The sequence below is a fragment of the Aotus nancymaae genome, unplaced genomic scaffold (genome assembly GCF_030222135.1).
Source record: "Aotus nancymaae isolate 86718 unplaced genomic scaffold, 86718_ANA_hifiasm-v0.15.2.pri h1tg000011l, whole genome shotgun sequence".
NCBI lineage: Eukaryota > Metazoa > Chordata > Mammalia > Primates > Aotidae > Aotus > Aotus nancymaae.
Window position 1 is genome coordinate 87,375,764 of NW_026988422.1, and position 26,837 is coordinate 87,402,600.

At 62.8% G+C, this 26,837-nt stretch overlaps 1 protein-coding gene across 1 annotated transcript in view; it reads left to right on the top strand.

Moving 5' to 3' along the window:
- The window catches only part of KIF26A (kinesin family member 26A), a 44,260-nt gene extending 17,705 nt beyond the window's left edge, over positions 1–26,555 (top strand). The window contains exons 4-15 of the mRNA XM_064374516.1: positions 1,676–1,863; positions 13,270–13,459; positions 18,055–18,267; positions 18,906–18,999; positions 19,351–19,613; positions 19,708–19,891; positions 20,079–20,241; positions 20,519–20,681; positions 21,349–24,274; positions 24,838–25,043; positions 25,939–26,089; positions 26,325–26,555. Coding sequence (XP_064230586.1) covers positions 1,676–1,863; positions 13,270–13,459; positions 18,055–18,267; positions 18,906–18,999; positions 19,351–19,613; positions 19,708–19,891; positions 20,079–20,241; positions 20,519–20,681; positions 21,349–24,274; positions 24,838–25,043; positions 25,939–26,089; positions 26,325–26,506 — 4,923 coding nt within the window. The 3' untranslated portion in view covers positions 26,507–26,555. The remainder of the gene's footprint in view (positions 1–1,675; positions 1,864–13,269; positions 13,460–18,054; positions 18,268–18,905; positions 19,000–19,350; positions 19,614–19,707; positions 19,892–20,078; positions 20,242–20,518; positions 20,682–21,348; positions 24,275–24,837; positions 25,044–25,938; positions 26,090–26,324) is intronic.
- Positions 26,556–26,837: the final 282 nt, after the last annotated feature.

Genomic DNA, 26,837 nt, shown 5'->3' on the forward strand with positions numbered 1-26,837 from the left:
CTGTGGGTGCCGTGCTGGCTGTGGGTGGTGTGCCCCCGGCCCCGGCCCCCTGGAGCGCTGGCCCTGCTGCTAGTGCCACGGCCGGGGGTGCTCAGCCTGATGTGGCTCTACCCGAGGGGCTGAGGACCTGCTGCTGACACTACAATTTTAAAGATAACTCCTTCCTGCGCCTGTCTGCTCAGCTAAGGAGTTTAGGCCTTTGATAGGGAGCATACGTATGTTAGGTGATAAAACAGAATTCACATTTGAAGCAAGGGGGCTGCTTGGAGAAGGAGAGGGCTGGCCAGGCTGGGTGCAGAGGGATGTGCGGGAGTTCCTGCCCTGCAGGCTGGTGGTGGGTGTGCCCTGCCGGCACGGTGTCCAGTGAGCTGTTCCAGGTCCCAGGTTCACCCTTTTCTGTTACTGGCCAGTCCTTCTGGAAGCCCCGGAGGAGTGGCTGGTGCCTAGGGTCTGGGAGGGTGCCCAGCCTCATCCAGCCTAAAGGTCTTGGGGCTGTCTGAGAACTGAACTTCCTGCCGCAGACATGGTTCTGTCCTAGCACCCATGGGGCCTGGAAGCTGGTGCCGGACAGGGTTTGGGCAGGTTGAGCCCTCCACGGGGTGAGGAGGGAGACTGCCTGGACGGCAGGGCCTCTGTCTGGAGCATCCCCCTGGGGCCCCGGGGCGGCTTGTTCTCTTGATGTGCCGTGCCTGGCCTCTGGCCTGTGCCACATGGGACACCCTGAGGAAGCTGAGCCCTCCAGACCAGCCCACGTCCCCTCAGCATGGGGACCCAGTCCTCTGCTAGCCTGGGCACACAGCACACCACGGGCCGTGGTTGTTGATTGGACACTTGGGGCCGAATGACACTTGGCACCCGGGCAACAGTGACCAGGCCGTGGTGCCCAAGGGGGTCCTTGGAGAGCTTGGGGCAGTGGGGGCTTGGGGAAGGGGCGGGGTTGATGGGTGACGGGCTGAAGCCTTCCCTGCCCAGCCAGGGGTTGCATGCCCCCACGCCACCCAGGTTTGGCTTGGGTTCGGGGCCAGGCGTGTGTGGGAACGGAGCGTGCAGAGGTGGAGCTCACGTTGGCCGGGCCGTCCCGGGCGTTTAATTACGTTTACGCTTCATCATGAGGCAGTCTCCTTTCTGGGATTTATTTGAGCTAATGAGTTGGAAATGCCAGGGTAGTATTTCAGCTGAGGGAGCATCATACATCACCATGCGTGGGCAATTAGCGCTCCTGCCAAATATTTATTGTGGTTTCTTCTCCAATTAATGCCCCTGGGTGCTCCCAGGCGGCACAGGGGTGAGAGGGTGGGGGTCCTATGTTCGTCGCTCTGGACCGTTGTGGTCACTGTGATTCTGGAGCTTGATGGGGGAGAGGCGGACAGTCCGGCTCCTGGGCCGCCATCTGCCTCCCCTCTGCCTCCAAGGAGGCCTGCTGGGGCCGACCACACGCACCCTCCAGCTGTGGAAGTGACTTCAGGGCCCGGCCAGGCCTTCCCCACTGGCCCTCTCTCCCAGCCCTGATTTCTGGGGCCTTCCCGGCTTCATGGGCTCGGTCCTGAGGGTGAAACCCCCCCGGGAGTGTTCTGGGCTCCGGGGTGCCCAGGCCTGTCTCTCCCACTCCTGGTGTCTGGGGGCGGTGGCATCTCTGCCCATGGGTTCCTCATACGCGCTCTCTCCTTCCCTCCAGGCTGAGGCAGCGGTGGCGGCTGTGGCGGTGGCAGACTCAGTCCGAGAGGGCGCCCCCATGGCGGGCCCTGATGGCTTGTCAAAGGCCTGGGGCCGTGGTGGGGCCTGCACGTCGGCCCTGGTCACCCCGACCCTGGGCTCGGTGGGGGGCTCCACAGGCCCCTCTGCTGCAGCCTCCTTCTTCATAAGGTACGTCCTGGGCAGCCTCGTGGGCAGGGCAGTGTGTGGGAGGGCATGGCCCCGGCTCTGGGTCCCAGGGGACCTGCGGGCCGTTCCTGAGGGACCTCGGCCATGCTTGCCGCCTAGACGAGCGGGTGGGGAGCCCGTGGGTCACAGCTGCTGAGCTGCTCGCCACCTGCCGGCCCCTCGGAGCCCATGCCAGGGCAGTGCTTGTCCTGTGGGTGTCAAGAGGAATGTTGGGGGCATATCACCCTCAGGGGAGCAGTGCCAAGGAGGGGCTCTGTGCCAGGACCTTGCCTGGGTTGGAGCCCGGTCCCTGCTCCTTCTGAGCTGTGCAATCTTGGGCAAATCACCTCACTGCTCTGTGCCTCAGTTTCCCCCCGTCAGCTGGGCTCCTCCTCATAGAGTCGTTGTGAATGCAGCAAGAAAATGTCTGTGAAGCTCGGAGAATGCAGCTGGCTGGGAGGGAGGCAGCTCAGCTGTGCACATGAGGGGCTGCTGGGGTGGGCGCGGGCTGGGGCCATGGAGATGACCAGGCCGGCCTTCGGGGCAGCACAAGGGGAGGGGCAGCAGGGGCCTGGGCAGGTGCCCATGGTGCCCACAGTGCCAGCCGGGCTCATGGTCAGCAGGGCCAGCTCCACCAGCAGCAGCCCACATCGGGTGACCATGTCTGACGTCGCTTGGTCCTTTCCCAGGCCCTGAGCTCGGGGCGTTTGGTTTCTCTATGCCCCCCTCCCCCACCACTGCCTTAGTGCCAAGCCCGAGGCCCTGCAGGCACCAGGTCATGGACCAACGGCTGGTGTGGATGTGGTGGGCCAGGCAGAGCGAACAGCAGAGCAGAGGTGGGAGGGGAGTTGGCGTGGAGGAGCACGGCGTGGGAGCCTCCTCTGGGCGCCTCCCGGCGGGGCCCTTGGTCCTGCGTACCCGTGGCAGGGCCTCCTCTCATCCCGGTGGTGTAAGGACGCGGATTACAGGATGTAATTGCCGTAATGCCTGGTAATGGCAGGCCCAGCCGCGGGTCGCTGTCCCATTAGCAGCCCCGCGAGGTACTGATAAGCTTGAACACGCATCGCACCCGGCGGCCAGAGAGGAGGGAGCCTTATCAGCGCCGGCCCTGGGGACTGTGCGGTCTGATTGCGGAGTGACGGGGCGTGTGATTAGGGCATTGTCGCTGGCGCGTGCCGGGCCGAGGGCTGACGAGCACACCACTGCGTGGGACCTCAGCCAGGCTGCGCACGTGACCGGTGTGGCCTTGGTGCCACCCCAATTAGGCACTCAGAACACGACTGGCTGGGACCCTGGTGGGAGCGGGTGGGGGTCCTGCCCAGGCTGTTCTGGGGTCCCGCGTGTGTGTGCCAGCCCACCTCGTCCCATCCTGCCTCGTCCTGAATGAAAGGGCTGTGCTGGGCTGGGCACGGCCCTGTGGCCACGCTCCTTCTGGTCCTCTTTGGCAGGAGGATTTGAAGTGTGGTGACTTCCAGAAAAGAAAGAATAGCTCCAGTGCTCAGAGCTCCCCCTGTCCCTGATGCTAAGGACCCTGGTGCCTGAGGAGGGGTCCTGACACTGGGAAGCAAGGGCGGGTGTCGGCCCCTGGGCTGGCTGGTTGGTGACCTGGAGCCCCCAGAGCGGCCCTGCTGCCTTTTGTCTGGGAGCCGAGGCTGGGGCTGCTCCCCAGCGGCGCTGCCTGCTGACCTTGGGCAGTTACCATAGAAACCAGTGCATAGGCTGGGGACCCGAGGCAGGTCTCCTGAGGTGGGGGTGCTGCCAGCTGCCATTGCTTCCAGCCTGTTAGGCACCCTGGGTCTCAGCGGCTTCTGCAGGGCCACTGCGGGTGACAGGTCATGCGTCAGGTTGTGGTGGGGGATGTCCTGGCAGGTGGGCTCAGTCGATGGGTGCCTGGCCTGCTGACATGGGCTGGGGTCAGTGGTGGGAGACCTCCTCTGTGGGGCAGCAGCACCCTGAACCCTCGGGGTGAGATCAGAGGGGCTGTCTGCTCCTGGGTTTTGTGGGTGTGGGGCGAGTCCACCAGGAGACAGTGGAGCTTCAGCCCCTGCCCCAGGGTCTCGGGCATGTGCTGAGGGTAGCTTCTGTGCTCCCGCCTCCACTCTTGCAGAGGACCCCGGAGGGGCGGTGCTGACCCCAGCCCCTGCCCTGCCCTTGGCAAGTTTCCAGTCTGGAGGGACCGAGGGGTACCTCTGTGGAGGCAGCCTTAGATGGCAGCAGGGGACCCATGCAGCAGCCAGGGCAGAGTGGCCTCTCAGGGAGTGGGCTTTGAGGGTTGAGTAGGAGTCTGGCAGGCAGCGTTGCCAAGTGGAGACAGTGTGGGCAGAGGTCAGGAGTTTGGGTTTTTGAATCCTGTGGGCCTGGGGTGAGTCTTGGCTCCGCCGCAGCCCACAAGGACCCCTCACCCCGGCTGGGGCACCAGCCTCGGGCTGCCCCCTGAGTCTTCCAGTGGTCTCTGGGCCCCTCATCTCCACACGTGGAAGCTGGGGTGTGGAGTGATCCCGTGGGTGGCCGGGTGCCCGGGTTTTGTTAATGCTAACAGGAGCATAGCTAGAGCAGGGGCTGAGCCCCGTGCCGTCACCCACTGGGGGTGGCTGGGGGGTGCAGGGACTGAGGCCACGTATCTGCGACAGAGTTCGGTATGCTGGCCTAGCGAGTGTTGGCAAAGGTGGGGTGTGTGGGCGGTGGCCTCAGGGTGAGGAGTTCTCTGAAGGCTCTAATGGCTCTGCCGACTCTGTCTGAGGCCCCGATCCTTCACGCCGGTGCTGGGAGCCTCTGCAGTGACACCTCTGAGATGCTTCCACCATCACACTCTCACCTGCCTGCTGCTGTGCTGGTATGGGGGTCCCTTCCCGGACCCCAAATCAAATGTCTCTGGAGGAACTGCCAAGGGAGGTTGCTTCTCTTGGGTGGGGGGCACCTCACGGCCCTCACAGGTACCCAAGGCCCCCACTCTCCACCCCACTGTGGCCTCAGCAGAGCCCCCCATGTCTGCCTGGACGGCCAGGCCCATGGACGGTCAGGCTGACACCCAGCGGCAGGGCCATGCTGGTGGGGGGGCACTGCCCAGAGGCTTAGCCAGGGACCCACGTGGAAGGCACTGTCTGGAGAGGGGTCCCCACCCATCTTCTGGCCTGTGGGTGAAAATCCAGGACATGGGAAGGGCTGGCCACAGCCTGGCTGGGAGTCGCAGCTGCTGATGCCTCCGTCCCCAGCTGCCTCCAGCTGGGGTCCAGGGTCCTCCTTGCAGGTGTGCAGGACCCCGCTGTGGGGGGCAGAGCCTGCTCTGGCTCCTTGGTGGGGCAGGTCCAGCAGGTGGCAGGTGCCCTGGGGTGAGGTGGGTAGGGAGGGTGGGTTCTGTCCACCAGCCTCACCCGGCCGGTGTGGAAGCTCTGGGTTGCCTGTAACTGATTCCTGCCACCACACAGGCTTTCGTGTCTCTTTGGGGTAATTAAGGGCCTTGCCATCAAGGCCAACTGCCTGTGAAATTACCCTCTTGTTTGGAAGAGGTGATTTTTCTCTGTAAAAAGGAAAATATTTCCCTTTCAGTTTACATGAATCGATGGCCAGGACCAATGAGCCAGGCGAGGCTGTGGATTGCGGCAAGACAGCCAGTGGCTCTGGGGGTGCGGAGCCTTCTCACTCATCCTCATTCTTGCGTATTCTGAGCGTCCTCTGTGAGCATCTGCCCCCAGGGCCCCTGCTGTCAGGGACACAGCTGTGTAAACTGGTTTCTCACGGCAGGGGGCGGTTCCTATAGAAGCAGGAGGTGCAGGGGCTGGGGACACCCATCTCGGGGCATCAGGGCAGGCTTCCTGGAGGAGGTCTCGTGAGGACAGGAGCTGCACATGCAGGTGAAGTTCCTGCTTTTTCTCAGTCTTCCCTTCAGAGTCCAAACCCTCAGGCTTGCCCACCGCCGACTGCCGCTCCCTGGCAGTGTTGGGTGTGGGCAGCGTCTGTTGTAGCCTGGGGGAGACTATCCCCACTGCCCAGAAAGCAAGTTCCTGCCTTCACAAGGCTGGGAGCCCTCAAGGGCTGTTGAACCGAAGCGTGGTCGCCAGGTGGGGGCTGCTGTTTCTATGTCTAACGGGTGTTTCCACGGGGGCCTGAATTTCATCAGAGGAGAAACTGCCTGTTCTCAGGCCTCGTTAGCACAGTGATGGGCCTTTGAGTCATGCCAGTGAGGTCAGCCCGTGAAAGCAGGCGCCGGGAGGGCCAGCAGACTGGGGTGCAGCCTGTTGGCGAAGGGCCCCAGGAGGAGGGTTGCCCCAAGTGAGGTCAGATTGTGGGGTGCAGACCTGGGGCAAACACCCTTCTAGACCTCCAGGGCCAGTGGAAGCACAGAGGATGCCGGGGCCAGCCTCTGTCCGGGCGGCCTGGGGCCTGTGTGTGCCACTGTGGCCCAGGCACACCTGAGGTCTGTGCTGCAGACTCGGGCTCCTGCGAGGGTCACTGGAGGGGCAGAGCCCTCGTGGCGTTTCTCGTAGCCGACAGGGCAAAGCACCCTCTTGGTTTTGGCTTCTGCAGACCTGAGGCCCCAGCTTCCATCTCCTTCTGGCTTCTCCAAGTGCGGCTCCATCTCCAGTGCTGGCCCGGTCTCCATGTCTCCTGGGGGCTTGGGGTGTGAGTGCCCATGCCCTATCGCCCACAGCCTCAGGTCGGAGCTGGTACCCTGACCCCGCCCAGCCTGGGGGGGCTGCAGGGGAGGGGCGAGGAGCCCGCTCTGGGTGGGCGTGACCTGCCCCACGGACTTGAGGCTGAGCCGACACCCTCCAGCGAGGGTACGTGCTGGGTGTCCCCACATCTATTTTCAGAGGAGGAAAGGGGTCCAGGGAGGCTCCCGTTCCTTATCAGGGCCCCCAGGGGACTGTCCTCAGCCCTGCCTGCCCAGATTATCAGCTAGGGGACTTCCTACCTGCACCTGCAGTGCCCCGCTCTTCCCCTCTCCCCATGCTGAGAAAGCTGGGGTCCCAGCTCTGGTGGCAGTGCGAGGCCGCAGGGTGGGGCAGGCTGTCCCGGTCTTGCCTGCTAGATGCTGATGTTCTCCAAGCCAGGGCCGTAGCTTCTTCCCTTGCGGGGGTCTGACAGGAAGCTGAGGCGGAACCCAAGGTTGTGGGGAGGGGGCCTGGAACATGAGGCTGATGCTGGGGTGCTGGGTGGGCAGGAAGACCCCCAAGAGCAGCCACTGGTGAAATCCAAGCCTCCTGCTGCCTGTGCCCCCAAATGGGCAGGTGCAGCCCCGCCTGCCTCCCTCTGGCCTCGCCCAGACCCTGCCCAGTCTCCCTGCTCCCTCTGGGGGTCACTCCGAGGTTTGCGTTGTGGCTCTGCCCCCTGCTCGTCCCAGACTTCCCCTCCGCCCGGGCTTCTGGCACCATGGAGAGACGCAGAGGCACACAGACAGCGCGGGCGACCTCCTCGGCCTCCATCCTGCCTCTGATCTGTGTGGTCTTTGGGCGAGGAGGGGACAAGGGACTGTTGTGAGGTCCTTAGAGACGAGGCGTAGGCATAGTGTGGGGTAAACGTTGGTGATGCCGGGTGAGGTCTGAAGGTCTCGGGCACACAGGCCTGGACGCCCGGATGCAGCTCCCACTGCTGCCACCAGCTGTGGGCAAACAACCCACGTCCCCAAGGTGGCGGGCCTCCCACACCTGGAAGGATCTGGGCTTCTCCTGGGTAGCCCTGGGTTTGGTTCCTGGAATTCTTGCTCCCGGCAGCCCCCGGCCTGGCCCCTCGTCTTGCCTGGGTGGCTGCAGACGCCGCCCGCCACCGCCCTGTTAAGGACTCTGTCACGTGTCGTAGATTACTTGTATTTTCCGCGATGACACCTCACTAGGAGGAAAGCCGTCCCTGGGGTCTCTTAAAAGACAACTCCTATTAAAGATGAAAGAAGCTAAGCAAAACGCCAGCGCTTAGCCGCCGCGGTGGGGGCAGCGAGAGGCCGGGCCTGGCACTGGGGGGCAGGTCCTTCCACACTGGGGTCAGTTTTAGGGAGTCAAGATAGACTTGAGAGGCCGAGAGCTGTGGGGGGCATGGGGCACATTAGGGGACAGAGGAGCCCAGGCTGGGTCGGGAGAGCACCAGTGAACAGGGTCAACCACGCCTTCACTGGATGGCATCCTGGCCTCTGGCCCTGTGTGGGAGTGCATCCTGTTTGGAGGTGGTGACACCCTGTGTGTGTGTATCCCTTCACCCCTGTGGCATCCTGGTGTCCCTGTGCTGGCGGGCCCACAAGCCAGGGTGGGGCTCTGGGTGGCTGTGGGACTCTGGGTGGGGCTCTGGGGTGGCTGTGGGACCCTGCGAGGGTGCGGGCCATGAGTAGGCATGGCACAGTGACTTGACCTGGGCACACGTCCCCAGCAGCAGGGTTAGCACAGCCAAGGCTCAGAGGCGCGGTGGGCCTGTACTCTGTGTATGCGTTTCTGTGTGTGTCTCTGCATTTCTCTGTGTGTGTGTATCCTTGTCTTTGTGTCTGAGTGTGTTTGTCTCTGAGTGTGTGCCTGTCTTTCTGTATGTGTGTCTCTGTGTGTCTCTATCTCTGCATGTGTCTCTGTGTCTCTGCGTGCATGTCTCTGTGCCTGTGTCTCTGTGTGTGCATCTCTGTATGCCCATGTCTCTGTATGTCTCTGTGTGTCTCCATGCGTGTTTCTATGCATGCCTGTGTCCGAGTGTGTCTGTATGTCTCTCCGTGTTTCTGTATGCATGCGTGTGTCTCTGTATCTGTGTGTGTGTCTCTGTGTTTCTGTATGTGTGCGTTTCTGTATGCGTGCGTGTGTTTCTGTTTCTGTATGCATGCGTGTGTTTCTGTTTCTGTATGCATGTCTGTGTTTTTATGTGTCCGTGTGTGTCTGTGTGTCTCTCTGTGTTTCTGTATGCATGCGTGTGTTTCTGTCTGTGTTTCTGTATGCATGTGTGTGTTTCTGTATGCGTGTGTGTGTTTATGCGTGCGTGTGTTTCTGTCTGTTTCTGTATGCATGTGTGTGTTTCTGTATGCGTGCGTGTGTTTCTGTATGCGTGCGTGTGTTTCTGTATGCATGTGTGTGTTTATGTGTGCATGTGTTTCTGTATGCGTGTGTGTTTCTGTATGTGTGCATGTTTCTGTATGCGTGTGTGTTTCTGTATGTGTGCATGTGTTTCTGTATGCGTGCGTGTTTCTGTATGCATGTGTGTGTTTATGCGTGCATGTGTTTCTGTATGCATGTGTGTGTTTCTGTATGTGTGCATGTGTTTCTGTATGCATGTGTGTGTTTCTGTATGTGTGCGTGTGTTTCTGTATGCATGTGTGTGTTTATGCATGCATGTGTTTCTGTATGCGTGTGTGTGTTTCTGTATGCGTGCATGTGTTTCTGTATGCGTGTGTGTGTTTCTGTATGCGTGCGTGTGTTTCTGTATGCGTGCTTGTGTTTCTGTATGCATGTGTGTTTATGCGTGCATGTGTTTCTGTGTGTGTGTGTTTATGCGTGCATGTGTTTCTGTATGCGTGTGTGTGTTTCTGTATGTGTGCATGTGTTTATGTGTGCGTGTGTTTCTGTATGCATGTGTGTGTTTATGCGTGCATGTGTTTCTGTATGCGTGTGTGTGTTTCTGTATGCGTGCATGTGTTTCTGTATGCGTGCATGTGTTTCTGTCTGTTTCTGTATGCATGTGTGTGTTTCTGTATGCGTGCATGTGTTTCTGTCTGTGTTTCTGTATGCATGTGTGTGTTTCTGTATGCGTGCATGTTTCTGTCTGTTTCTGTATGCGTGCGTGTGTTTCTGTATGCGTGCATGTGTTTCTGTATGCGTGCGTGTGTTTCTGTCTGTGTTTCTGTATGCATGTGTGTGTTTCTGTATGCGTGCATGTTTCTGTCTGTTTCTGTATGCGTGCGTGTGTTTCTGTATGCGTGCATGTGTTTCTGTATGCATGCGTGTGTTTCTGTATGCGTGCGTGTGTTTCTGTCTGTGTTTCTGTATGCATGTGTGTGTTTCTGTATGCGTGCATGTGTTTCTGTATGCAAGCGTGTGTTTCTGTCTGTTTATGCATGTGTGTGTTTCTGTATACGTGCATGTGTTTCTGTATGCGTGCGTGTTTCTGTCTGTGTTTCTGTATGCATGTGTGTGTTTCTGTATGCGTGCATGTTTCTGTCTGTTTCTGTATGCGTGCGTGTGTTTCTGTATGCGTGCATGTGTTTCTGTATGCGTGCGTGTGTTTCTGTATGCATGTGTGTGTTTCTGTATGCGTGCATGTTTCTGTCTGTTTCTGTATGCGTGCGTGTGTTTCTGTATGCGTGCATGTGTTTCTGTATGCATGCGTGTGTTTATGCGTGCGTGTGTTTCTGTCTGTGTTTCTGTATGCATGCGTGCGTGTGTTTCTGTCTGTGTTTCTGTATGCATGTGTGTGTTTCTGTCTGTGTTTCTGTATGCATGTGTGTGTTTCTGTATGCCTGCGTGTGTTTCTGTCTGTGTTTCTGTATGCATGTTTGTGTTTCTGTATGCGTGCATGTGTTTCTGAATGCGTGCGTGTGTTTCTGTATGTATGCATGTTTCTGTCTGTGTTTCTGTATGCATGTGTGTGTTTCTGTATGCGTGCGTGTGTTTCTGTATGCGTGCGTGTTTCTGTCTGTTTCTGTGTGCATGTGTGTGTTTCTGTATGCGTGCATGTGTTTCTGTATGCAAGCGTGTGTTTCTGTTTATGCATGTGTGTGTTTCTGTATGCGTGCGTGTGTTTCTGTCTGTGTTTCTGTATGCATGTGTGTGTTTCTGTATGCGTGCGTGTGTTTATGCGTGCATGTGTTTCTGTATGCATGCGTGTGTTTCTGTATGCGTGCGTGTGTTTCTGTCTGTTTCTGTATGCATGTGTGTGTTTCTGTATGTGTGCATGTGTTTCTGTATGCGTGCGTGTGTTTCTGTGTTTCTGTATGCATGTGTGTGTTTCTGTATGCATGCATGTGTTTCTGTATGCGTACGTGTGTTTCTGTATGTGTGCGTGTTTCTCTCTGTATGCATGTGTGTGTTTCTGTATGTGTGCATGTGTTTCTGTATGCGTGTGTGTGTTTATGTGTGCGTTTCTGTGTTTCTGTATGCATGTGTGTGTTTGTATGCCTGCATGTTTCTGTATGCGTGTGTGTGTTTCTGTGTTTCTGTATGCATGTGTGTGTTTCTGTATGCGTGCATGTGTTTCTGTATACGTACGTGTTTCTGTTTCTGTGTGCGTTCGTGTGTGTCTGTGTGTCTGTGTGTGTCTCTGTATGTGTGTGTGTCTCTGTTTCTGTGTGCGTGCGCGTGTTTCTGTGTGTGTGTGTGTCGGTGTTTGTGTGCGTGCGTGTGTCTGTGTGTATTTGTGTCTGTATCTATGTGTGTGTGTGTCTCTGTATGCGTGCATGTGTTTCTGTGTGTCTGTGTGTGTCTCGGTGTTTCTGTGTGCGTGCATGTGTGTCTGTGTGTGTATGTCTGCGTGTGTCTGTGTGTCTGCATGTGTGTCTGTGTGTGTGTCTGTGTCTGCGTGTATCTGTGTGTGTCTGTGTCTATGTGTCTGTGTGTCTGTCTGTGTGTGTGTGTGTCTGTGTGTGTGTGTGTCTGTGTGTGTGTCTGTGTGTGTGTCTGTGTCTGTGTGTGTGTCTGTGTCCATCTTTGTGTCTGTGTCTCTGTGTGTCGTCTGTGTCTGTGTCTGTGTGTGTGTCTGTATGTGTGTCTCTGTGTCTGTGTCTGTGTGTGTGTCTGTGTGTGTCTGTGTCTATCTGTGTCTGTGTCTGTGTGTGTCTGTGTGTGTCTGTGTGTGTGTGTCTGTGTGTCTGTGTCTGTGTGCGTTTGTGTCTGTGTGTCTTTGTGTTTGTGTGTGTGTCTGTGTGTCTGTCTGTGTGTTTCTGTGTGACTGTGTGTGTCTGTGTCTGTGTGTCTGTGTGTGTCTGTCTGTGTCTATGTGTGTGTGTGTCATCTGTGTGTGTCTGTCTGTGTCTGTGTGTCTGTGTCTTTGTGTGTGTGTCTGTGTGTGTCCGTGTCTGTGTGTCTGTGTGTGTGTGTCTGTCTCTGTGTGTCTGTGTGTGTCTGTCTGTGTCTATGTGTGTGTGTGTCGTCTGTGTGTGTGTCTCTGTGTGTGTCTGTGTGTCTGCACAGTCTGTGTGTCTGTGTGTGTGTGTGTGTGTCTGTGTGTGACTGTGTGTCTGTGTGTGTCTGTGCCTGTGTGTGTCTGTGTCTGTGTGTGTGTCTGTGTGTGTCTGTGTGTCTTTCTATGTGTGTATGTCATCTGTGTGTCTGTGTGTGTGTCTGTGTGTCTGTGCATGTCTGTGCGTGTCTGTGTGTCTGTGTCATCTGTGTGTGTCTGTGTGTGTGTCTCTGTGTGTGTGTGTGTGTGTGTGTCTGTGTGTCTGTCTGTGTGTGTCTGTGTGTCTGTGTGCGTGTCTGTGTGTGTCTGTGTGTCTGTGTGTCCGTGTGTGTCTCTGTATGTGTATGCGTGTCGAGGTCCCCTGGGAGTCCACCCCAGTGGCTCCCAAGCATGCCTCGGCCTCCCCTGGCGGGTGTGTTACACCCAGGTGTCAGCTCTACCTGGGAGGTCTTGTGGTCTGGGGCTTCGGGAGACTCTGTACCTTCTGGAGTTCCCTGGGGGTGCCGTGGGTGCAGGAATCCCCCGCCCTTGGAGGTGCTCTGGCAAGGCTGAGTTTCAGGGTGGGCTGCGGGGTCGGGAGGCACTCAGCCCGACTGAGGGGCAGGGTGGCAGTGGGGGCACTTCCCAGCAGCCCTGAGTTGCAAGGGTGGCAGGGGCCACAGGGGCCCTGGGGTGGGGCGGTGGCTCCAGGATGGCTCTAGGGCCACGGAGTATGGCAAGGGGCAAGGCTGCCTCACTGGGGACTAAGGCACAGTAACCTTGCCAGCAGCATTGATTGAGCCCCTCTTGGATGCGGGCACTGTGCTGGGCACCTTGAGTGCATCCGTTCGTTAGGGCAACACCCGGCCTCCATTATCACCTCATCCCACTTTGGAGATGTGGAAACTGAGGCACAGGCAAGCTAGGTGGACGTGCCCGGGTCACAGCTGTGCATGGCTGCCCACAGCCTGGGCGTTGGCGGGAGCAGCTTTCACTGTCCGGCCCCCACTGCGGGTGGGGGATGAGGGCACGGGCCTTGGTTGTGGGGGTAGCATTCAGTGCAGAGTGCAGGGAGGGCCTGTCCTGTGTCGGTCTGGACCCCGTCACTGGCCTGGACCCTCTGCCGCAAGCCCGGTCCAAATGCTGGATGGAACCCCCGGGGCACGTACACCACGGAGGCCGCAGCCTGAACCGTCCACTTGAAAAGTGGAGCGTGGGCCTCACAGCCGCATTTCGGGCTGTGCTTCCTGGGATGGTGGCTGATGAGGTCCCAGGTTGGGACCGCCTGGTGACTCGCAGGCAGGTGACAGGACACTGCCGTCACCCACCACTGATCCTGCCACCTCTCCTCCCCAGGGCTGTGCAGAAGCTCAGCTTGGCCTCCAAGCGCAAGAAGCCCCACCCGCCACCGCCTCCAGCCTCCCGCGGCGCCTCCACCTACCCCACCGACTTCAGCGGGGTCCTGCAGCTCTGGCCGCCCCCGGCACCCCCCTGCCTGCTCAGGGCCACCTCCAAGACCAAGGACAACCCCGGCAGCATCGGGAAGGTAGATGCAGCCCAAGGTCGGGGCCCCGGGTGGGGAGGCCAGGGACATCTGAGAAGTCACGGGAGGGGTGCAGGAGTGGAGAGGCCCCCACTTCCTTCTCTCTGTTGGTTAAGGGTGGTCGGTGGGGTGCCATGGGGAGACTGAGGCCCAGGTGGCAGCAGGGAGTTGGGGGGCCTGTGCTGGGCTGGGGCTCCCCAGGGGCATGTGCTAGGTTCAGCATGAGGTCAGCCAGGTCACGGGACTCCCAGACACTGAGGGTTGAGTTTGATCCAGGGAAGCCCCTTTTGTAGGCTCCACTGAGATGCAGCCCAGAGGGGGCTGAGGGCAGGAGGGGACCCTCTGCTCTCAGGAGTCACCGTGTCCAGGCGGGCCCGCACTGTGGGTGAGGGATGTGTTATGGGGTGATTCCGGTGCTGCGCTCCAGATGGGAAGACTGCGGCCTGGGAGAGCACAGGGCCTCGATCACTCATGGGACAGGCTGGCTCCTGGTTGTCCCCTGGCTGTCCCTGGAGCTCCGAGCCTGAGGTCTGGGGCTTGCTGGCTGTGTCCACCGAGTCTTGGAGAAATACCTGTCCCTGGCTGGATGGCGGCCCTGCCATGTGCTGGGTGCTGGCACTACCTGGTTCTTGGGCCCGTGGAGTGAAGTGGGCCCTTCGTGCCCATGGAGGGTGGGAAGTCGGTCACATGGCTCTGGAGGTGAAGATTGGACCCCGCACCTGCGATGTGCCCCCTGTGGCTTTTTCCCGCCCTTCTGCCTGCTCTGTAGCCAGCCCCCTCCCACCCTAGCACCCCGAAAGCACTGCCGTCTTCCAGGCGGCTCTGCGTCTCCAGGCCTGGAGGAGGCCTTGCAGGCTCCGTGCCCCACATGGGCCATCAGGCTTCGTGCCCCCTGGACTCAGTTGGCCTACGCTTCCCAGGGGCTCAGCTCCCCAGGGACAGGATCTGGAGGGGACGCTGTGCCTATGTTCGAGACCCCTTGGCAGAAGGCCCCTGGCCCCGGGCCTGGGGGTGCCACAGGTCCCTCCCACTGCCCTGGCTGTCCTGGGTCCAGGGTGCCTGATCCCCACAGCTGTGTAGTCCTGGAGGGGCCTCCTGGCACCCACACCTTGGGGTTTTGATAGAGCTCGGGAGGTGTCAGGCTAGCAGGAGGTTTCCGAACATGCCGGCTGTGGGGAAGGGTGTTTGGTGACTGTGTGCCTGGCCCCGCCCTCAGGTGCAGTTGCTGGGCGGCTGTGCCCCCTGCCCGCCCGGTGGCATCGTGAGCATTGTACTTAGAGCTCCTGGAACGCTCAGTTCAGTGACTCGAGCCCCCCACCTCTCCAGGCCACCCTGGCCTGAACTGATGGTGGCTACTGGTCTGGGGCAGCAGTGGGTCCCCGGGGAGGGCCACTGTGGGGCACAGGGGCTCTGGGGTGGCCTGTGGGGCGGACCTGACAGCTCCTACCAGCCTGGAGGCCATGGCGGGTCCAGGTGGGGGTGTCAGGCGGTTGGCACCGTGGAGCTGCATGTGTGTCCAGAGGGGACCCTGTGGTGCGTCCACCGGGAGCCACCTGATCTCCCTGACTTCAGGTTCCCACCCTGAGCGCCCCGCCGGCTGCCTGGGTCTGAATGGATAGCCTGTCCCTCTGTTTGTGCTGAGGAGGGCTTGGCGGGCACCTGGCACCTCCGTCCTCCGGAGGCCACATTCTGCACCCGAGGCCCCACGGCAGGGGAAGCTCTGTGACCTGGGCGTGGACTTGTGGTTGCTTAGCTGGGGTTGGGGCAGGCGGAGCCTGGGGTGAGGTGGCGGTGGCGGGTGAAGGCAGGGTTGGGGGCTAGGCTGGGGGTCGCTGCCTCCCTGGACATCTCTATGCCCAGCACTGCCAGGGGAGGACGGGGCTCCTGACCTGCGTGCGTACACCCGGCACGGGCTGTTTTTCCGCAGTCCCCTGGGATTTGAGGCTGCGGCGTCAGCCTGTGTTTTGGGCCCAGGCGTGGCTGGCTGGGTCATCTGGATACTCCCCACCCTCAACAGTCCCCTTGAGACAGGGCAGGTGGGTGCTGTGGGCTGCAGAGCTGTGCTGAGAGCCAGGGGACACTGAGGTCAGGCGTGGGCGGTGGAGGGCAGGCAGCATCCAGGTTCCCGCCCAGGCTGGGATCAGGGCCCTGGCTCTGGCCCGGGCCTGGCACTCAGTCCGTTTGTGCCATCTGTGTGGGGGGTGCGCAGAGGAGTCAGCAGCTCTTTTAGGAGCCCACTGCACTGAGCCGCTGCTGTTCCCAGGGCCCCGAGTTTCTTAGGGGGACAGCTGCTGTCCCACCTCCTCGTGGGGGCAGCCTTGGTGGGGCTTCTCCCTTCTCCCCGAGGCAGTCACACCCCCACCCTGTCCCTGAGTGCTCAGTGCTTCCCCAGCGACATGGAGCCCTTGGCCACCAGCCTTCCAGCCCCCCATCCCCCCCACACACCAGCTCCCTGCCCCTCACGCCCCCCAACCCCCGCTCCCGGTGTTATTAGCACTAATGTCACATAGTCAGAAATGCCGCCTGAAAGATGTTTAATATTGTCACAGAAAAGAAGTTAGATTACGTTCAATTTCTGACATTAATGTGCTACTTAAGATAATTCATCACATTGTGGTATTAAAAAGACATTCCTGTCTGGGTGGGCGCCGAGCAGCCTTCCCCCCCCACGCCTGGGCCACCTCTCCAGAGCTGGAAGCCCTTTTTTAATGCAAAATGTGTTTTTTCCCTACCAGGCAGCTATTCAGCGGGCTTTGTAATGTCTGAACATTTAGGGGAGAGACTTGCTGTGCCTTCTCCTGCAAAGACCCTGTCATTTCCCCACCGTCCTCTCCTGGCAGACAGTGGCCTGCGCTGGGACCAGGGCAGTGTGGGGCAGGCTGGACGGCCGGTGTCCCCACCGTGGCCTGCTCTGTCCCCTCCCTGGGGAGGCCTGCACCCCTCTCCTGGTTGTGAGTCTGCTCTGGGATTAATGGTGCAGGTGGAAGGGGCGGACGGATGTCCAGAGCCGAACCCTGGCTCCTCCCGCTAGGAATGCGCTCAAGTCTGCAGAACCCATTTGGCTCCTGAAGTGTGAGGAGTTCACGCTGGAAAAAAAATTGCCAAAAATTACCGGGAAGTGCACGTTTTCGTCTGCTTTGTGGCGGCGTCTGGAAATGAAGTAGTTTTGTTCTTGTCGTCGGGGGAATAAAAGAATCGATTCTCGCCTAATGGAGCCCAGGTTCTGAGCAGTACAGTAGAAAAGTGTTTCTTCACGCTGCTCCCCGGAGAGCGGGCACTCCCGGCTCCAGCGGCTTGCATATCAATGTGCCCTGTGCCCAGGGGGAGTAGATGGCGCCTGGTGTGAACTACCCATGGTAAACCAATTTTGCCGGCGTTATGTATCTGTCACTTACAATTAAATCCGTGAAAAATATTGGCTCCGAAATGAGTCTTGGGTAATTTGATTTACGCTGTAGTGGAGAGATCAGAGATTTCAGCGCCGAGTGGTCTGTGGTGTCCTCCAGCAGGAACTGGGGCCTGTGTCTGGCTCCGCGTTGGAGCCCTGGTTCAGGGTGGTTCTCAAGGGTGCAGCCTCTGCCAGTCAGAGCCCCCACCCCGGTGTCCACACACAGGATCTGCCTGTCGGGGCGTCCGTGCTGCACGTGGGTTTTGGAGTGTTTGCAGTGCTTGCTCTGGGCTCTGGCCTCCTGGGTCCTGCCACTCCCTGGCTTCTGTCCCCTCTTGGGGTGCTGGGGCTGCTGTCAGGGTCTTCCCAAGCCCCGTGCCTGCCTGTGTGGGGCACAGTTTGAGATCTGTGTGTTTGCTTTGGAGACACTGTTGCTTCTGCCCAGCATGAGGGCTGCCTGGTTCCCTGCCGGCCTGGGAGGCCTGGGAGGTCAGGCTGGAATCCCAGCGCCACCCTCAGCCTGCCCACCACCACCCCCGCCTCAGCCTCCCTAAGTGCCGAGGCGTCAGAATTTGCGTCTTCCTCGGGTGGGATGCTTCCTGTCTTGCCCCTTCTCGTTTGCCTTCGAATGGGCTCCCCCGCTTTCTGCTGACCCTAGTCCTGCAGGCCACGGGGTGCCAGGGCTCAGTTCCCTCAGCTGGCCCAGGTCGGAGGAGCCATGGCCCTGGAGCCCTCCCCTGGCAGCACCAGCCTCTGCGGCTCTCACGCCTCTGTGGGGTGGTTCATTCCCTTATCTTGCAAGTGTTCGGGCTCAGCCTGGGAGAGCAGCCTGGAGGGTCTGGGCCTGGGGGCTTTGCTCCTCCTTCCTGCCCTCTCCTGGACTGACCTGCCCTACAGAACCTGAGCATCCGTCCGTCTTCTCACGGAGGCGTCCGGAGCCTGCCGCCCCCTCGTTCTCTGTGCCGCTCGTTGGGTGCTGACAGGCCGTGCATCCGCCTTGCCTCTCCCTGGCCCTCACCTTCTTGCTCCGCTGACCTCATATGGGATCTGCTCCTGCCTGGAGCAGGGGTGTGGCGTCCACATTCCTGCAGTGGGGGTGCCCATGTGAGGCCTGGCCTGCTGTCCCCGCCCGAGCTGGGCCCCTCCTGCCCTGTAATTACTGGCCAGCCAGGCGGAGGCAGCTTCTCAGGTGCTTCCCGCCTCCGCGCAGGTGAAGGTCATGCTGCGGATCTGGCCGGCACAGGGGGCCCAGCGCTCGGCCGAGGCCATGTCCTTCCTGAAGGTGGACCCCCGGAAGAAGCAGGTGATCCTCTACGATCCGGCCGCCGGTCCCCCGGGCAGTTCAGGGCCCCGGCGAGCCGCCACGGCTGCGGTTCCCAAGATGTTTGCCTTCGACGCCGTCTTCCCCCAGGACTCTGAGCAGGTACGGGCAGGCAACCTCCTGGGGGCCTGGGGCCGGGCTGCTGGCTCAGCACGCAGGTCCGATCTGTACCTGCTTCTCTGTGCGGAGTGCAGAGGAAGAGTGAGCGAGGGGGGCCCACTGCCTGTGGCGCCTGCCGGCTAGCCTCCCCCATCACCCGGGCCGGCCTCCTTGGTGTCCTCACCCGCCCCTGCTGCGGCTCTGGGCCAAGTCCGCAGGGAAACGCCTGGTTTTCCGGAGCCCGCCCTCCCGGGATGCTTTCTGAGCAGCTGTTTGGCTCTGCGCTCCGGGGCGCTCAGTCCTGCTGCCGGTGCCGTGCGGTGCACCTGTGGCCGTGTGCGCCCATCTCCGTGTCGTGGTCTGCCCCCAGCAGCGGGTCTGCTGTGCTTTGTGGGTGCGTGTGCAAGTGTCTGACCAGTCCATCCTGCGTGTGTTCTGGGTCCTGTTTTTGTTTGTCCTGTGCCTTCCGTGAGCACGTGGGAGGTCTGTCCCTGGTCCCGGGCGTGCAGCCCAATCTCCTTGTGAGCCGACTGCCTGCATGTGCCAGGACAGAACGCCCTCGGGCCCACAGATGTGGCAGAAGGAAGGGGCCACCGCCCCTGGGCCTGGGCACCTGCCTGACTCTCTGTGCCCCACCCCAGGCGGAAGTCTGCTCGGGGACCGTGGCCGACGTGCTCCAGTCGGTGGTCAGCGGGGCTGATGGCTGCATTTTCTCCTTTGGCCACATGAGCCTGGGTGAGCACCCTTGCCCCACCCTAGATGGGTCCTGCTGGCCACCCCCTCCCATCCTCGTCACAGTGGTTGCTGATGGCTTCTGGTGGCAAAGGAGGCTGGTTCTATGCATGGGCAGTGGTGGGCATGTGGGGTGAGGGGCTTGTGGAGAGGAAGCTGAAGCCCCGCAGAACTAAAAGGCGAGGCTTAGGATGAATCCAAGTGGCCTGAGATCTCCGTGCCCCAGGTTGGCCCTGGGGACCCCAGGAAGGCTGGGCTTTGTGGGCTGCTCGAGTGGTGTCCCTCACGTGGTGTTCCCCGTGTGGCACGTGGCGCATGGTGCGTGGCGGGGCCTGATGCCTGTGTGGTCCCCAGGCAAGTCGTACACCATGATCGGGAAGGACAGCTCGCCCCAGAGCCTTGGCATCATGCCCTGCGCCATCTCCTGGCTCTTCCGACTCATCGAGGAGCGCAAGGAGAGGACGGGCACCCGCTTCTCCGTCCGGGTCTCGGCCATGGAGGTGTGTGGTCGCGACCAGAGCCTGCGGGACCTGCTGGCCGAGGTGGCCCCCAGCAGCCTCCAGGATGCCCAGTCTCCGGGAGTCTACCTGAGGGAGGACCCCCTGTGTGGGGCGCAGGTGCGCCGGCCTACTGTCCCACCTTGGGGGAGCGGGCAGGGCTGCGGGCGGCCCCGAGCCGCTGAAGACGCCGCAGCCTCTGCCTTTCCCGCAGCTCCAGAACCAGAGCGAGCTGCGGGCACCCACGGCCGAGAAGGCGGCCTTCTACCTGGACGCAGCCCTGGCAGCCCGCAGCACCAACCGGGCGGGGTGTGACGAGGACACCCGTGGCAGCTCCCACATGCTGTTCACGCTGCACGTGTATCAGTACCGCGTGGAGAAGTGCGGCCGGGGAGGAAGTAGGTGCCACGCCTGCACTCTGGGTGCTTGTGGGAGGCGCGTCAGTGGAGACCCAGGCTCAGGGGCCCGTCACCCAGTGGCCCTGGGGATGTACCCTGGGGTCCCCTGCTTGGGGCTGGGGTGGGGCTGTGGAGCAGGGTCTGGGGGCCCCAGCTACACGGTCATTTGTTTGCCTTGCGCTTCCAGTGTCCGGAGGCCGCAGCCGCCTGCACCTCATCGACCTGGGCAGCTGTGAGGCGGCACCTGGCAGGGCCGGGGAGGCCCCTGGGGGTCCCCTGTGTCTGTCCCTGTCAGCCCTGGGCAGTGTCATCCTGGCCCTTGTCAACGGAGCCAAGCACGTGCCCTACCGGTGAGTGTGAGCCCTGGGCAGGCGCCGGCCAGGGTGGCCCCTTGGTGACCTGCCAGATTCCTGTCGGGTGTGCCCGGCACTGCTCTGGGCCCTGGCTCCTTGGGCCTTTGCTTCTCTACCACCTGACAGGCCTCACTCCCTGTGGGCTGCCTGGGGCCCCATGCCGGGCTGCTGCCAAAGCTGGGTAGGAACCCGACTGGACCCAGGGCCACCCCCCACCAGCCTGCCCTCGAAGCTCCCTCTGCAGCCCTGGTCTCTGAACCCCCTTGGCCTCCAGGGACCACAGGCTCACCATGCTGCTGCAGGAGTCCCTGGCCACCGCTGGCTGCCGCACCACCATGATCGCTCATGTGTCGGACGCGCCGGCCCAGCACGCGGAGACGCTCAGCACTGTGCAGCTCGCTGCCCGCATCCACCGCCTCCGCCGGAAGAAGGCCAAGGTGCGCCCCACCTCCTGCCCGCTCCATCCCGGAGCCCCCCGGCTCCTGTGTCCACTGCAGACCCCTGCTGGCCTGGTGGGGGAGGGGCAGCAAGTGGCCTGGAGCCTGGGTACTACCTCCTGTGCGTTCCGGTGTCATGAGGCTGTGCCCATGTGGCCCTCCCCGGCGGGCAGGGAGCCCAGCTTGAGGTCCCTGGATACCGTGGGCAGAACCAGAGCTGCTGTGTGGCCTCACTCCAGCCTGCTGCCCCTGCACGGGCCCTGGGGTGCTCGGGAGAGCTGCACCAACTCTGCAGGGACTTCTGGGGGCCCTTCTCTGGGGCTGGAGAGTGGAGTTTGGGGTACTCTGGGATTACGCGGCCCTCAGTCTGAGTCTGGGCTACTGAACTGGGCACGCGTGCTCCCCTTTTGAGCTTCTTGTTCCTCCCAATGCGGGTATAACACCGTTTTCCTTGTGAAGTTGCTAAGAACGGTCACTTAGGTTCTCCACCTGAGACTCAGGACCGCTCCCAGCGTTTGGTGGGACATGGTCGGTGGTGGCTACTGTGGTTTTCATCACGGTGACCACAGCACTGGGCCTGTGCTCTGGGGAGGGTTAGGGGATCGCGGGTGGGATGGGGGAGTGGGCGCAGGGGAGCCCGGGCTCAGCAGCTCTGTTCTTTCCCCAGTATGCCTCCAGCTCCTCTGGCGGGGAGAGTTCTTGCGAGGAAGGCCGTGCCCGTCGGCCGCCACACCTGCGGCCCTTCCACCCGCGCACTGTGGCCCTGGACCCCGACCGCATGCCCCCCTGCCTGCCCGGTGACCCTGATTACTCCTCCAGCAGCGAGCAGTCCTGTGACACAGTCATCTACGTGGGGCCCGGTGGGGCGGCGCTGTCAGACCGGGAGCTCACTGACAATGAGGGCCCACCTGACTTCGTGCCCATCATCCCCGCCCTGAGCCGCCACCGGCCCTCCAAGGGCCCCCGAGACGCAGACCACTTCCGCTGCAGCACCTTTGCAGAGCTGCAGGAGCGGCTGGAATGCATGGACGGCAGTGAGGGCCCCTCAGGAGCCCTGGGCGGCACCGACGGAGCTCAGGCCAGCCCCGCCCGAGGGGGCCGGAAGCCCTCGCCACCAGAGGCTGCGTCCCCCAGGAAGGCCGTGGGCACGCCGATGGCTACCAGCACCCCTCGAGGCAGCCCTGGCCCAGACACCCGCCAGGGTACCCCTGAGCTGCCTTCCAAGGCCAGTGTCTGGGGTCACCAGAGAGAGGACAGCAGCACCCGGACTGAGCTGCTGGTTCCGGACAAGGCCACAGTGGGCGGAGGCAGGAGGCCACTGCCCAGCCCAGCCCCCCCACCCCCGCAGCTGCTGGAAGCCTGCAGAGCCCCAGAGGAGCCTGGGGGAGGAGGTGCTGATGGGGTGGCACGGACCCCTCCTGTGGGCATGAGTGGGCAGGCGGCCAGGTCCCCGATGCTTCCTGGGTCCACCTGCCCCCGCCTGGCTGCCAGTAGTCGCCGTCCAGAGCAGGGCCTGCTCACCACCACGGTGACCCTGCAGCGGCCCGTGGAGCTGAACGGCGAGGATGAGCTGGTGTTCACAGTGGTGGAGGAGCTGTCCCTGGGAGGCCTCTCCGGAGCTGGGCGGCCCTCTAGCTTGGCTAGCTTCGGCAGCGACTGCTCCCTGCAGGCCCTGGCCTCGGGGTCCCGGCCAGTCAGCATCATCAGCAGCATCAACGATGAGTTTGACGCCTACACCTCGCAGGCCGCTGACGGGGGGCCCCTGGAGGGGGTGGCCTGGGCCGGCAGCAGTCACGGCTCCTCCATCAGCTCCTGGCTCAGTGAGGTCAGCGTCTGCACTGCCGACAGCCGTTGCCCCACACCACAGCCCCGCTTCAGCCCCGACTCGCTGGCAGGGCCCGACCCTGGGGGCCCCCCTGCCCTGGATGGTTCCTTGGGGGACGGCAGCTCCAGGTTCTTGGAACTGGACAGACCTGGCAGTCCCAGGCCAGCCTGGGGTCCATGCCCTGGGGAAGTGGCAGCGGTGGCCCCATCCCTACCCGGCAGGGAGCCCCAGGCCAGGCCCTCTCGGGGGGCATCCGCAGCACAGACCATCCACTCCAGCCTTCCTCGGAAACTGAGGTCTGCCTCTGCCACCAGCCACGTGGGTTGCACTCGCCTGGGCCAGAGCCCACCTGGCCGTGGGGACCTCTTTGAGGACCCGTGGCTGCTCCGGGCGGGAGAGTGCGACGCCCAGGCAGCTTCTGCCAGGAGGGACCCCAGCCCCACCCCGGGCTCCCCCCGGCTGTCTGAGGCCCAGGCCATGCTAGCCTGTGCCCAGAGGGTGGTGGACGGGTGTGAGGTGGCAGCTAGGGCCGCCTGCAGGCCAGAGGCCATGGCTCGGATCCCACCACTGCGGAGGGGTGCCACCACGCTGGGTGTGACAACACCAGCTGTGTCCTGTGGGGATGCTCTGGCGGAGGTGGTGGCCTGCTCTAGCAGCCTGAAGGCCTCCCCCACCAGCAAGAAGAGCGTGGCTCCCAAGGCGGGCTTCCTCCCGAGGCCCAGCGGTGCGGGCCCCCCGGCCCCTCCCACTCGAAAGTCCAGCCTGGAGCCCAGGAGCAGCCCGGCCTCAGCCCCACCCCACGCCGTGAGCCTGGCGCGAGCCGGAGCTGCGGCCATCCTTCGTGGGGAGGAGGAGTCCAGGCCTAGCAGCCGGGCCGACCATGCTGTCTTCAGGGCCACGTCCAGCCTGAAGGCCCGGGCCGGCAAGGTAGACACGGTGCACCGTCCCGCCGGCCACGCGTCTCTGGAGCGGTGCGAAGGCCTGGCACACAGCAGCAGCAGCACCAAGGGCAGGGAGGCCCCTGGGCGGCCTCCCCGGGCCGTACCCAAGCTTGGTGTGCCACCCTCCAGCCCCACGCACGGTCCAGCTCCTGCCTGTAGGAGCAGTGTGGCCAAGGCTGTGGGGGCCCCCAAACCCCCTGCTGGTGGGGGCAAGGGCCGTAGCCTGGTGGCTGGTGGGTCTCGGGCTCTGGGGCCTTCAGTGAAGCTGTCGGTGGCCTCTGTGGCGGGCAGGAGCCCCGGCGCCCCTGCGGCAGGTCCCAGAGCAGCCCCACGGGCCGGGCCCAGCGTCGGGGCCAAGGCCGGCCGGGGCACCATCATGGGCACCAAGCAGGCGCTCCGGGCCGCTCACAGCCGTGTCCACGAGCTGTCTGCCAGTGGGGCCCCGGGCCGAGGCGGTCCCTCGTGGGGCTCGACGGACTCGGACAGCGGCCACGACAGCGGCGTGAACGTGGGGGAGGAGCGGCCTCCCGCGGGCCCGGCCCTGCCCTCCCCCTACAGCAAGGTGACCGCCCCGCGGCGGCCCCAGCGCTACAGCAGCGGCCACGGCAGCGACAACAGCAGCGTGCTGAGTGGGGAGCTGCCCCCCGCCATGGGCCGCACCGCCCTGTTCCACCACAGCGGCGGCAGCAGCGGTTACGAGAGCCTGCGGCGTGACAGCGAGGCCACCGGCAGCGCGTCCTCCGCACCGGACTCCACGAGCGAGAGCGGGGCTGCCTCCCCGGGCGCCCGCACCCGCAGCCTCAAGTCCCCCAAGAAGAGGGCCACAGGTGGGTGCAGAGGCGCACAGCCCTCTACCGTCTACGGAGTGGGGAGATGTGGACACGTGGGCATGGCCTTCAAGGACCCAGTACAGGCCTGGACGGTTGACAGGCTCCCCTGAGGCTTGTGTGTGTGGATGGGCACGGCACAGCCTCTAGTTTATAAACACCCTGCACTTGCGCTTCTGTGGCCCCGCCCTGCTCCGGGGGCTGATCCTGGTCTGTGTCAGAGTGAACACAGGGACGCCAGGCTGGGACACTGGACTTGGGGTTGGGTCCTGGGCCTGGTGCCTCCCTGGTGAGTGTCCAGATGTTTGGAAGGCCCCCACCAGGGCTGCCCCAAGGGACAGAACTGCTCAGGTCACAGCAGGAAGAGTGGGTGGCCCTCGTGGGGGTGGGGGTGCCCTCCAGAGCTGTGGGCCTGGCTTGGGGTTGGCTCCCTCCCTGACCTGGGCAGAGCGCCGGGCTGAGGATTCCCGGACTGGACCCCTAAGCGCTCGCGATCGGGACTCCGGCTGGCTCCTCAGCCCCTGCAGAGGCTGTGCTCACCTCTGCCCGGCCCTCCGTTCCAGGTCTGCAGCGGCGGCGCCTCATTCCCGCCCCACTGCCTGACGCCGCTGCTCTGGGCCGCAAGCCCAGCCTCCCCGGGCAGTGGGTGGACCTGCCTCCGCCGCTGGCTGGCTCCCTGAAGGAGCCGTTCGAGATCAAAGTGTACCAGATTGATGACGTGGAGCGCCTGCAGCGGCCCCGCCCTGCCCCGAGGGAGGCCCCCACCCAGGTAGGGCTTGAGGTGGGCTGGGGTCTGTGAGCCCCGGTGGGGAGGCCTGGCCAGGGCCATCTGGTGGGCTTGTCAGGCCTCTGGAGGTGCAGCCGGGCAGCCCTTGACCTCGTTTTCTGTCCACAGCCCTCCCAGGATGCGAAGGTAGGAGCGGCCCTGCCTAGCCCAAGCCTGTGGCAACCCAATGCTTCCTTTGGGCAGCGGGTGGGTGGGCGGCTGGGGGTCCTGAGGCCACTGCTGCTGTCTGCTGGAATTCTCCCCAGTCGTGGGGAGGGTGGTCCTAGAGCTGTGTCAGGACCCAGACAGGCATGGGTGGGCTGCCCCAGCTCCGTCCCCTGCCCGCCCTTGGTGCCCCCACTTTGTGCCCGCTGAGGCCTGGTGGGTGAAGGGAGGCAGGGGATCACAGCAGGGCTTCTGGGGCCCCTGGAGAGAGGGTCCCGTGCCTGAACCCCCACCCACCCTGCCTCCCAGGGTCTGGCGTGCATCAGCACAAGGCTGCTGGGGCCCCTGGGGAGAGGGTCCCGTGCCTGAGCTCCCCGACCTGGCCCACCTCCCAGGGTCTGGCATGTGTCAGCACAGGGCTGCTGGGGCCCCTGGGGAGAGGGTCCCGTGCCTGAGCCCCCACCCACCCTGCCTCCCAGGGTCTGGCGTGCATCAGCACAAGGCTGCTGGGGCCCCTGGGGAGAGGGTTCCGTGCCTGAGCTCCCTGACCTGGCCCACCTCCCAGGGTCTGGCGTGCGTCAGCACAAGGCTGCTGGGGCCCCTGGGGAGAGGGTCCCGTGCCTGAGCCCCCACCCACCCTGCCTCCCAGGGTCTGGCGTGCATCAGCACAAGGCTGCTGGGGCCCCTGGGGAGAGGGTCCCGTGCCTGAGCCCCCACCCACCCCGCCTCCCAGGGTCTGGCGTGCGTCAGCACAAGGCTGCGGCTGGCGGAGCGCAGACAGCAGCGCCTTCGGGAGGTGCAGGCCAAGCACGAGCACCTGTGTGAGGAGCTGGCCGAGACCCAGGGCCGGCTGATGCTGGAGCCTGGCCGCTGGCTGGCGCAGTGTGAGTCCCGCCCGCCTGCACACCCAGCCTGCCGCGGCTCCCTGGCCCACTGTGTGCCCTGAAGCCTGCCCTCCCCTCCCTGAGCCCCGTTGCTCTCCTGTACCTCGTGGTGGGAAGGCCGGGAGGCAGGGTTGGCCGGGCCAAGATGCCTTTCCTGGGACTTCTAGGGGGACAGGTGGCTGCCCCCAGCCTCGGGCCTGACCCAGGTGCCCCTCCTCTTCCCTCCCCTCCCCAGTCGAGGTGGACCCAGAGCTGGAGCCTGAGTCGGCCGAGTACCTGGCGGCCCTGGAGCGCGCCACGGCGGCCCTGGAGCAGTGCGTGAACCTGTGCAAGGCGCATGTCATGATGGTCACCTGCTTCGACATCAGTGTCGCGGCCGCAGCTGCCGTCCCGGGGCCGCAGGAGGTGGACGTCTGAGGCTAGGCACCGGTCAAGAGGCCGGGACGTGCAGGGGCCGGAGGACGGGACGTGGGACAGAGCGAGGATGTGGAGGGGGCTGTGGGAGGAGGGTGCAGAGGGATTTCTGTGCAGGACAGGGGTCTCGGAGTGGAGACGGGGTGTGGCGGAGGGAGGGCGGCCACGTGGCGGAAAGAGCGAGGGTGCCGGAGGGACCGGAAGACCGTCACCACCCAACAGCAACGCAAGTGCCTTTGACCTTGATTTGGACGTTTCTCCCTTTTGCATTTGGTGCTACAGACTCGAGACACCAGCAGCTGTGCTCAGCCCGGCCCCGCTGCGTCTTTCGGGC